At 32.4% G+C, this 11886-nt stretch overlaps 1 protein-coding gene across 2 annotated transcripts; it reads right to left on the bottom strand.

Moving 5' to 3' along the window:
- Window positions 1-1010: 1010 nt before the first annotated feature.
- On the bottom strand, window positions 1011-7503 carry LOC118038243 (probable acyl-CoA dehydrogenase IBR3). 2 transcript variants are annotated; one of them, XM_035044557.2, is made up of 17 exons: window positions 7277-7503; window positions 7065-7199; window positions 6739-6879; window positions 6516-6647; window positions 6135-6314; window positions 5801-5878; window positions 5487-5606; window positions 4593-4691; window positions 4366-4483; window positions 3846-4090; window positions 3524-3718; window positions 2878-3020; window positions 2624-2708; window positions 2336-2545; window positions 1839-1991; window positions 1453-1557; window positions 1011-1348 (listed from the first exon to the last, which is right to left on the bottom strand). In XM_035044557.2, exons 1-17 carry the CDS (start codon window positions 7412-7414, stop codon window positions 1157-1159), a joined length of 2469 nt encoding a protein of 822 aa, XP_034900448.1. In that variant the 5' UTR covers window positions 7415-7503; the 3' UTR covers window positions 1011-1156. The 2 variants fall into 2 exon arrangements, with proteins under 2 accessions (XP_034900448.1, XP_073267740.1); XM_073411639.1 differs by lacking the exon at window positions 4593-4691.
- Between the last annotated feature and the right edge of the window lie 4383 nt (window positions 7504-11886).

Raw genomic sequence — 11886 nt, 5'->3', positions numbered from 1 at the left:
ATAAAAAATAAACAAAATTATTTTAATATATTTTTAATTAAAAAATACTTTTGCAAAAACACTCTGTATCACGTTACAAAACACATACTAGATAGAAAAAAAATAAAATTATCGAGTATAATATTTGATTTTCTAAACTAAATAGAAAAAAATAAAGAAAAATATTTTTAAAAACTAAACAAGAATAAAAATAACTAAAAAACAAAAAAAATTTTCTTTCTAAAAATCATTTTATATCAATCTCCGAGACAATTCGTTCTTGAGTTTAAATTGCTATTGCATCAACATCATGGATGTCCAATTAAAAGTTATTATCCCTTTACATTTTTAACTTTTCTGTTAGAAATATTATATCTACAATCAACAAAACTAATCTTAGCGATACAAATTATGTTTAGCAACTCTTGCAGTACTATTCTCAAACTCTAATTCAACCACAAACCTAGCATACACCTTCTTTTATATCATTACCAATAAGATGTGTGATGATTTTTCTAGAAAGAGAAGTTTTAGATATATGCTTCATAATTTTTATTTAAAGTTTAAGAATACCAACTTTGACCTCATTAATTTTAAAATTCTCCACAAACATGCGAGGCATATCCTTCACTATATATTTCATAAAAAATCACTTTTAAAACAATATCTAATTTCGTTTCCTTTTCATTAATGATTACATTATTAAGATCAAGTCCATATGCTAGTTATTTTAGTATTGGTGATAGTGGTGTTGTTAACTGGCATGACGTTAATTTTTTTTTTTGTGCAAACTCAGGGTCATTACAAATCTTCATTCTCATTAGTTTCAATATAATTCTTTTAATGCTGAAATCTCTAAGAGAGCCCAAACAAAAGCGTGTCTTCTCTTCTCATACCTCTAAAACAAGTTTTTAAAATTAGTTACGGATCCGTGAGCATTCTCTTCACAATCCTTTATTTTTCCCTTTTTCATCTCTGGTAATCGAGATGAAGCACACCAGTATGATAAACACCAAAACTGCAAAATTAAATTCACAGAAACATTGATGCAGTTCGTATCAGAATAAATAAAGAACTCATTGTATCGATACATTATTGTGATGAAATTTCGTCCAAGTCTTCTCATACTTCCCACACAATTTTTAGTTATTGCTCTTTGTTTTCCTTTATTTGTTTTTTAAAGCTTAGCTCTCCGTAATTCTAACTTGGCAATGGTACCCAAGTGAACTTCATCAGGGCCATCTGCAATTCTCAATGTTCTTGAAGTTGCCCAAAGATGGGCCAAAACGGTGTCGGATGATACGCCAGCTGCACCGTGAACTTGCATTGCCGTGTCAAGAACCATGAGTGCCATATTTGGAGCTGCTACCTGCTCCACATTATGTCAAACCATTTTACTCTATTTATGTTATGGATGTTTGATGTAAAGAGAACGATACCATGATGCATTTCAAATTGAAGAGCGATAATTACCTTGGCCATAGCAATGGTACCACGGGCTTTTTTGTTTCCAAGCCGATCAAGCTGATCAGCTGCCTCAAGAACCAATAGTCTGGTCTTCTCAAGCTCTATTCGACACTACATGAAACAGTAAATTACACACGTTAGATTTTGAGGCAGAACAGCTAGATGGATAGTTCTGATGAAGAGGAACGTAAAAGGCATGCAGCATAAGCCATGGACATATTTCTAACACAGTAACCAAGGTCTATTTTTTAATTCAATACTGCAAGGGACGGAGGGTGGTCCCTTTCTTTAGATTGAACGACCAGTTTCTCATTTTCTTCAAGTGACTCGGAAGATATTGTTTTCCTTGCAAAAAATGGTATCTGGCAAAAAAGTATATGAAAAAGAACTACCTTTGCAACATCTGAACGAAAAGAACCATGCTCTGCAATTAATTTTCCAAATGCTTTTCTGCTGAGAGCTCTTTGAACCATCATCTGCATGCCACGCTCAGAAGCACCTATCAATCTCATGCAGTGGTGCAATCTTCCAGGGCCCAGTCTACCCTGCAAGAAATTCAGGACATACTATTACTGACATAGCAAAACCTCGGTGTCTGCAATGTGTTCACACACTGTTTTCTGCACAGATCTTGTCCTCACAAAGAGGTCTACACAAGCATGTCTCATAGTTTGTGTCTACTATGGAACTGGTAGTAAGACTAAAAAGTAGGTAAAACTTTTGAATCCTGAGCTTATGTCTGTGAAAGCTGACTATTCAAAGTTCAAATCATAAGCGCAAGGTGCCTTGCAAATTGATTGAACCTTTACAATTACGCCAAATCAGAAAATCAACCAGTACAAAATTCATGCAATCCATTCAGCTACTTCGGAGCGTGCACCAACTTTACCTGTGCAATCTCAAATCCACGCCCTTCTCCCAGTAGAATGTTCTTTGCAGGAACACGAACATTGTCGAATACAACTTCAGCATGGCCATGAGGCGCATCGTCGAAGCCAAAGACCATAAGTGGCCTTTTTATGTGTACACCTGGAGTCTGAATGTCTACTAATATCATAGACTGCTGCTTGTGATTAGCAGCAGTGAAGTCTGTTTTTCCCTGCGCATAATTCCACACATTATTGAACAAAGTGAACAACTGATTTAACTATCCCTGAACTTGATTATCAGAACTAACCATGACTATAAGAACTTTACACCTTGGATCCATTGCGCCACTCGTCCACCATTTCCTACCATTAATGATGTATGAATCCCCTTCTCTGTTCAAGGAAAGCAAATTCAATTACAGTGATAGATAACTAAAGCTGAAACTCAAAATTATCTGCATACATCACATATCACTCCTAATGATTAACCTTGCACCAAACTTTAAACTTTTGTGCCTATCTACTTTGATTTAAATGGGATCCCCTTTTCAATATATGCTACCTTTTAATGGAACACTCAATATTTGTTGCATCAGATGATGCAACTTGTGGTTCTGTCATTGCAAATCCAGAGCGGATTTTTCCCTGAAGCAATGGAACTAGCCATTCGAGTAGCTGTTCTTTATTACCATAGCGCAACAATACCTGAAGAAAGAAGTACGGATGCTTAAAACAAGCATGCAGAATTACATTAAATAATTAACGCAACAAGCACACATCCAGTTGTTAATATCTTGAATAGAAGGGAAACAATGGAAACAAGAAGAGGAAGCTTTCTTGATAGTTATCCCTGCATGCAAGTCCTATTAATTATCTCACCAAATATATGTTTCTATTGGTTACTATTCTTTTGATTTGATGCAGGTTTTAAAAGATTTTCAGATACACATTCTTTAACTTACTACTAACTTGATGAGATTGAAGCCATGCCACTCAAAATACTCCTAACTCTCTTCATATGTTTTTTTTTTTTTTTTACATAGATCTGATTACATTCCCCAGTTTTAGTGTTGGAGAGAATATCTCAGAATTACTCATAGAAGCTGAGAATACATGCGTTCAAAGATGGAAGGGAAAAACATGTGGTAGTCCGTAGTCACATTAATAAATTGTTCCCAGACTCGATAAAATCTGAAACTAAAATTTACCTCCATATTTCCAGTGTCAGGCGCACCACAATTGAACACCTGCGGCGCCCAAACAGAACGACCCATGATCTCACAAAGGTATCCATATTCAAGGTTTGAGAGGCCCGCACCAAGGAACTGATCATGCTCACCATTAGAAACCATGCGACTACTTTCATCAAATAGTAATTTTTTAGCTCTTTCAGCACTATCAAACTGCAAAAAAGCACACGAGTTTGCAAGAATTTCATGATTCCTATCAGAGTCTCTTACACGAGTTAAAAACAGTAACAGGACTACATATAGAGAAACAATGAGCTCAGAAAGGCAGAAGCAGAAATACAGGTATCCATAAGTTCCACAATCCTTCTTTCTTAGCCAGCTCCTTTAAACTCTCTTCCTCCGGGTGCACTGTCCATCGTGAAGAAGACTGAGCAAGTTTATAGAACTCATTTTCCATGGGGTAAATGTGATCTTCCATAAACTTGATTAACTTGTTTCTCAACTTTAGGACCTTTACACTAGGAACAAACCTCCCACTTTCATTCCCTCCATCAAATTGTTTCATGTAATCTTGAGCAATTGGATCTGGGTAGTTAAGATAATAGCCACATAAACAATAGTCTTGAGTAAAGAACGAAAGAAATCAAAATGAATGGAATGGTAATATTGTGTCTGAAAACCCATGATGATATCAATTAAACTACCATGCGCATACCCTTAATCTACCTGGTGGTTAATCAATTATTGTGATGGATTAAGGTTGAATTATGCATCCCATAGAAGAATAATGTTCCTAAAAATAACTGTAATGTGTAAAATAACAAAATCTCTGGACCAAAGAAGAAAAAAATTGAGTCTACCAGGAGGAGGGTGGTTTGGAAGCACAGATTTTCTTGCAATGTACGCCCATGCAGAGTCTACAAGATCATTAGCTTGCTTTCCTGCATTTTGAGCACGTTCACCTCCTGAGGCATTGCCCTGCAATGTCACGAGGACAAAACACAATGTTAATTTATCGACCTTCCACTGATAGAGCTTTTACCACAAGCTTCACACTAAAATATCAAGTTTTATCTTTGAACAATACCATAAGCCAACGACTGTATATCCCTGCAAGGATTGCTGCCCCACGAAACATAGCCAAGGAAATATAGAACTTCCACACAGCAGCAGGCCATGGTTTTCCCTAAATTGCAACATTTTCAGATAAAAATCTATAAAATATCTATCTACCATGAGCATTTACAAAACAAGCAAAGAGCAAGCAGTGAGTAGCTTCATAGTTGCATGAGTGTAAAACATGCCAGAATCAACACTAACAAGCATTCATGTCATTCATTGATACAGAAACATTCAAAACATACACGTCAATTTCTCCTACTTCTAAGCACTAAAAACTACAAACTTTTTAAACATTTACCAGCTTTCTCTACAAGTCACTAGATCTATTTCTTAAACATTTACCACACATCTTGTAGTTACCTTGATATCTTCCCAAAGGGAATAAATATCCAAAGAATATGTGTATATGACACTTTTAAATGAGAACTTCAGAATATATTGTAGGTCAACAGCCCTAGGAGACTAGAGACATGCTGAAAAGCCTGGAATCAATCCTGCCTAGGATTCATGACTTAAAAAGAAATAGAATTCACAGCTGTGTGTCAGTTTCCTTCAGTTTGCAATCGCAAGTAGTTAAAGTGCTTTCAGAAAGTCATAAGAAGAAATAACTGAGTTTTTGGCACAAAATGCATCATTTCCAAAATCTAATATGTTCAGTTTAGTTGCATTAGTAACACGTACATTCATATTTGCTCAATAAAGTACACTCATATCTATCTGAACCAACTACTAAATTCAATTTTCAAGAAACCCACGAAGAATACATGTCCATATAGTTTGATTTCCTTGCAAAGAATCACATTTGAACAATGCAGAAGGATAGCAATATTAAATAAGAGTTTCACAATGGGTTTTTTACAGATGCAGCGCAGTATTCTGCCAGATATTCTGCTTGTGAAGGAATTCCTTCTGGAATTCTGGTAAGTTCAAAGCCTTTACCCACTTGTTGATTTTCATGGTTAATATCCACAATGTAAGCCTGCCAAGGACAATGAATACAATCAGCTTAAAAATGTTGCTTAAAAGCTAAAGAAAAAGTATTTATCCTCTATATTTTTTGTCGACCATACCCAAAGCATAAGAAAGGAAAGTCTGGCATGTGCACCATAAGGTAAAACAAAATACAGGGGAAACACTCTTTCCATAAAAAAAGAAAGAAATTTGGGTCAATACCAAACAGCTGTACGCAACATCAGTCATCTGGTTTCCTAATGTGGATAATTCCCAGTCGAGAATACCAATTACTCGATCCTGCACATCAAGAGTCACTTTAGATTCCTGATACTATCTAAAATATTCATATTTCAAAAAAGATTTATAGCAATGGAATTGCAAACACAATACAATCATCTAAAGCACTAATCTCACAGTCTTTCACATCTCTTTACCATGTTAAACTCCGGCCAAATACTTTAATCAAACATTCAAGTACCTCACTGTCCTCACACAAAGATGAATATATGCATTTAAATTTAAAAAAGAACTAAAAGCATTTACAACAACAGACCTCAATGGGATGAAATACAACATTATCAATGCGAAAGTCCCCATGAACTATTCCTTCTCCTGAGGAATCTTCACTAGGAATATGTTGCTGCAACCAATGAGCCAGCTCTAACATCTTTGGATTACTCGGATACCTATTATCACCAGTTGATGCAATGTATTGTTTGGTCCATCTCTCTACCTAAATAGGCACAAAAATACAATTAAAAAACACAATCATAAGAACCACCATTGTGTGCAAAGGAAATAGTAAAACTGCCCTTCAAACACCCTGTTCGCAATCAAAACACTGCTTTGACTCCATTTACGGTGCTGGTACTAGTATGTATAAACTATGAATTAAATATAGGCAAGCTTGCATATTGAAGGAAGATCCACCCACCTGTCTTTTACAATAGTTATCTCGCCGTCCATATTTTCCTAAACCAATAGCATCCACATCAACAGAATGTAAAGCAGCCAATACTTTGGCAGTTTCTCTATAAATTGCCTCCCTCCTCTCCGGCGCCAAACCCTGAATCAAAACACGATGAGTACAAATATTCAAACCCTCAAGCTCATATTCCACAACGCAATCGAAATTATATATATATGTATAAATATACCGGAAGCTTAGGATCCATGAAAATGCGCCCTTCCAAAAACTCCATGATGTAAAAATCAGTTCCAATCACACTCGCATCCATACACCAACAAAACACTTTGGGAACTGGAACTTCAGTATGTTCACCAAGCGCCCGAAGAACCTGTCACGAAACATAATAAATAAATAAGTAAATTACTCCACGGTTAAATTTTCCCTGTCATTTCATAGCAATCAAACAGTTCCTAAAATTTCACTTTTTCCTTAAAATTTCTCATAATCGCAGCAATAACTTTCCAATCAATCAAACCAAAACCTAAGTTTTTCTTACAACCAAACAGAAGTTACCTGATATTCTCTATCCACAGCATGGGCAGACTGAAGCAATTTACCAGGAGGTTTCTTCCTCAATACGTAGCGTTTCACGGAACCTCCATTTCCCACTTCCAATAAAAACGTCGGATTCGATTGTCCATGTCCAAACTAAAATACACAAACAAAATCATAAGAAAAAAAATTTAAAAAAATGATTGGTAAGAGTTTAGTAATAGTGCACTTACCTGTTTGACGGTGAAGGTTGAAGCTGCAGGGGAAGGGAAGCCAGGGACATGGACAGAGGCATAGCGGAATAAGGAGTCGTGATCGAATTGGTGAGCTGTTTGAACTTGACCTAACAAATCATACGTACGATTCGCCATTTTTTCCTTCTTGCAATTTGGAGAAGAAGATGAATGACGTCCGGGCGTCTGTATTGGATTAACGGTTTACTTCTTCGAAATCCACGTCATCTTTTTGTTTCGTTTTCTTTCCACGTGTTTTCCTTTCTAGCATACGGTGAGAAAACATTTTGGAACGTAGTAGAATTTGGAAAAAACTCTTTTAGTACAGTATTTTAATTTCAGGAAAGAAAAAGGAAATAAAAAAGATTTTAATGTCACGTCAAAGCTTTGAGTGACATGCGGTATCATGGGAATTTGGGAAAGAGTTCAATGAAACCAGCCCTTAGAGAGCATTTTTTTTATTATATAGTATAAAACAAATATATAATAAAATAATACAATGCAAAAAAGTGGAGATATATCTGCAATCCATGAATCTCAAATATCATACAAATATGATAAGCACAGTATTTAATAAGAAGAGAGAAAGAAAATGAATGAAAGAAAAAATCCTAGAGTTACACTGAAATTTTAATAATGATCTTAATATGATAAATTTAACAACAAAAAAAAAATTACATGAACAATCTAAAAATAAATAAACTTTAATATCTTTAGATGAATCATATAATTTACTATTTTTATTATTTATGATTTTTTTTAATGTTATTGTATTTATCTCATTGAAATCTTCTTAATAATATTTGCGGTGTCATTATAAAGATGTGCTCAAAAAGTTTTTATTATTTTTTTATTGTTTCTCTTTTCTCCTTGTAATTTATAAAAAGGGAGAGAAAGTTAAAAAAAATAATAAAGAGACTTCATAGTCATTGTGAAATTTTAATAATAATATTACTATTATTATTAAGAAAAATCTTGACAAAATAAATTTAATAATATAAAAAAAAAAATTACAAATAAATGAACGGCGTACCACATGAGTCAGCTAAAATTATCAGGCTTACATGCCTTTGGTTATTCATGTGACTCCGTTAATTCATCTTTAATTTTTTACTACGCTAGAAAACATGAGCTACAGCCTACAAGCACCATCTAAAAGTGAGGAGGACACGTGCCATCTTTGAATTATGTACATGGTTCACGCTATTCATTTTCGGTGGCCTTTCTTGATATTTATGGAGAGTTTTTATCGATAACGGGATATTGTTGTCGGAGCTTCAATGGCTCCAGGATTTTATTTTTTATTTTCTGAATTAAAGTGCCACACCTGTTAAATATAATATTTTAAAATACTGTATTTAGAAAGTGCAATTATTTCAGATTTTATTATTTAAGAATATTGATCTTTACTTTTTTACTAATTAAATTAGGATTTTAGTTTTCTGTTGAGTCAAAGTAATAATCTTTATTATTTTAGTTTCCTATATTGAATAAAGAATTTATTGTATTCATTTTGGCGTTTTTTCCATGTTAAAAATATTGATTTTTGTTCCGAAATAGATGCCATTGCTTCAAATTGACTTGAAATGCATGTGAATTTTCAAAATTATTTGATGTTGGTTGATTATAATAATAATAATAATAATAATAATAATAATAATAATAATAGATTGCATGCAATTTTAAATATATTCTATGGTTAAAAACACATAGATTGCTTATGTAGTAATGTATTTACATCTTAACCAATAATATCTTGCCATCTAATAAAATAAAAAATACTAGCACATGATCGATCCATCTTGCCATATATGCATACAAAAAAGGAGAAAAACCAAGATATTGATGCCAAAGAAAAAAAAAACCCCTAAAAACTATGAATTACAATTTCCTAGCGTGCGTTTATTGCATATTATTTTTACAATTTCTCATATTATAAGCTTTTGTTGAAGATGTACATTGATTTTTTTTTTTTGATAAAATGTAAAAAAAATTAAAAAATCATCTTTCGTACTAAATCAATCTATATTTGGATCTTTCGGGTTATTCAAAAGCTTATGATAGTATAAAAATTGAATTATACATGTATTATTTGAATCCTTATTATTTTTTAATTAAGTCATTTTTCTTAATAAAAATGTGAAATCAAGTGATATAATAGTATTTTTTTTTTCAAAAAACAAACAATAATTAAGAATTTAAATTAACTATACATCAAAAAAAAAAAAAAAACTGTATGCATGTTTTAAGATTTTTTATTACTATTTTATTTTAGTTCCAAGATAGAAATCTTTTTTAAATTCGATTTAAATCAATATAAACAATATCAACATTAATACCAAGCTGGCAAAAAAAAAGAAAAGAAGAAGCTATAATGAAGACAGGCTGCCCGTTATTTCTTTATCTCCTACAGACACGTCTCTTTTCCTTCAAAACGAGAAGACCACCTTTTTGATAAGGTTGTCCGGTCTGCTCGACTCCCTTATTGGTGACCTGCGCGGTTGATGGATAGTTTTGATTTTTTTAAAAAGATAATATTTTAATTTACTCTAAATATCTAATTTTGTGTTGTAGCGTCCCTTTCTTATCAAATGCATTTTTGCCTGTTTGGTATTGAGTTGTAAATAGAAGTTAGGTAAAATTTAAAATATTTTATTTAAAATTAATTTTTTTATATTTTAAAATCATTTTAATGTGTTGATATTAAAAATAAATTTTAAAAAATTAAAAAATTACTTTAATATATTTTTAAACAAAATATATTTTAAAAAAATAACTACTATAAGTTATTAAATACATGTTAAAGCTGAGTTTTTTACTCCTGTTTTCATGCAAGGAGGGCGTTCTTGATTCTTAAACTTGAATTCAAACTCGTGTGATGTGGTGTTAGCTTAAGTTCTTCACATAAAAACTATATTTTTTAGTTGAAGATCTCAAATTTAAAATTAGCAATTTATCACGGGTGCAGTTTGAAAATTCATAAAAATTGATTTTTGTGAAGGAGTCCTAGTTCAAAACTATTTATCTAGGTGGAATTAAAATCGGTCAATCTATAATCTTTTCATTATTTTCATATTTGATAGGTATAACTTATTTGTTCTGCTTGTTTAACTAGATCTGGAAGCATAATTTTTAGACTGGCTTGATGACCGGCCCGATCTAAAGCCTGAGTTTTGGGTTTTAACTAGATCACTAAGTTGTTCAGGTAATTTTTTTTTTAAAATCAAAACAGTATCGTTTTAGTACAAAAAAAAAGTCAACAAGTTGCAATCGAGTTTTTAACTGAGTCTTGCCGGGTCAACCCATTAGATCGCCGGGTCATACTGAGTTTTTTTTTTCTTTGTATTTTTTTTAACCCAGCTTGATTCTAGCTCTAGGTCAGTCAGGTCTCGAATCAATTGGCCGGAGAACTAAATTTTATGACGGTAAGTTTGTGAGTGTTCTGAAAAAATATTATTTTAAGTAGTTTTATTTTATTTTAGTTCCAAGATAGAAATCTTTTTAAATAGGATCTAAATCAATATAAACAATATCACATTAGTACCAAGCTGGCAAAAAGAAAGAAAAAAAAAGAAAGAAAAAAAGCTATAACGAATACAGGCTGCCCGGTATTTCCTTTTCTCTACAAACAAGCCTCTTTTCCTCCAAAATGAGAAGACTACCATTTTGACAAGGTTGTACGGTCTCGTCTCTTTATTCAGACAGTGTTTGATATATATTGCGTGGTATTTAATTTTATTAATTTAAAAATTAACTTCACATCCTACATTTTTTTTTATTAGCCCATATTATTCTTATTCTTATTTTATTATAAATAAACACTGATTTTTCAATTTATTTAATGTAAAAAAAAATATTAACAACACCTAAACATTTATATTTTTTTTTGTATTAGAAAAAACATTATCCAATCCATATCAAATAGGTGCGTTAACATATATTTTTTTTTTGCAGTTATAGGTAAAGTATTAATTTATTAAATGCATGTATAGGGCTTTTGATTTATGATTATATTTTTTTCTTCAAAAAACATGCTGTATAGGCATATATATTCTTATTTTTTTTTTTGCTGAAAAAAATTTATAAAATCCGTAGCCAAACGCGGATTAAATATCTAATTTATATGTATAAAGAGTATACTTTATTTAATCTTTGATTACACATTATTTAATATCACATGTAGAAAACATTATCAAAACAAAGCGCGGGTAAATTTTCTAGTTTGTCCTAAATTAAAAGTAGCTTCAAGTGAGAGTCACGTGTGCGAGGGCACACACGTGATTTACTAAGCTTCAGAATGATGTTACAGACAAATTTAAAAAATTACGGGGGTTAATTAAATTACAATTAAAAGCTAAAACTATATATATATATATATATTATTATTAACATAAGTATTTGTTGTATTAAAAAAATTAGGGCATCATCTGCCCGTTAAAAAAAAGTCAAGTGCGGGAATTTGAATTTGGAGGCCTAAGCGTGCCTAACTGCCTATACTTCTTTATTTTAGACTAAGCGTACCTAACTGCCTATACTTCTTTATTTTAGACTAAGCGTACTAGCTCATCCTCCTAGGCCCACTTACTCTCTTTTTATATTGCCTTTTAATT

Source organism: Populus alba, chromosome 10 (assembly GCF_005239225.2).
Source record: "Populus alba chromosome 10, ASM523922v2, whole genome shotgun sequence".
In the NCBI taxonomy this organism is placed as follows: Eukaryota; Viridiplantae; Streptophyta; class Magnoliopsida; order Malpighiales; family Salicaceae; genus Populus; species Populus alba.
Note: the sequence above shows the minus strand (reverse complement) of the source record. Positions and strands in the feature narration are given on the sequence as shown.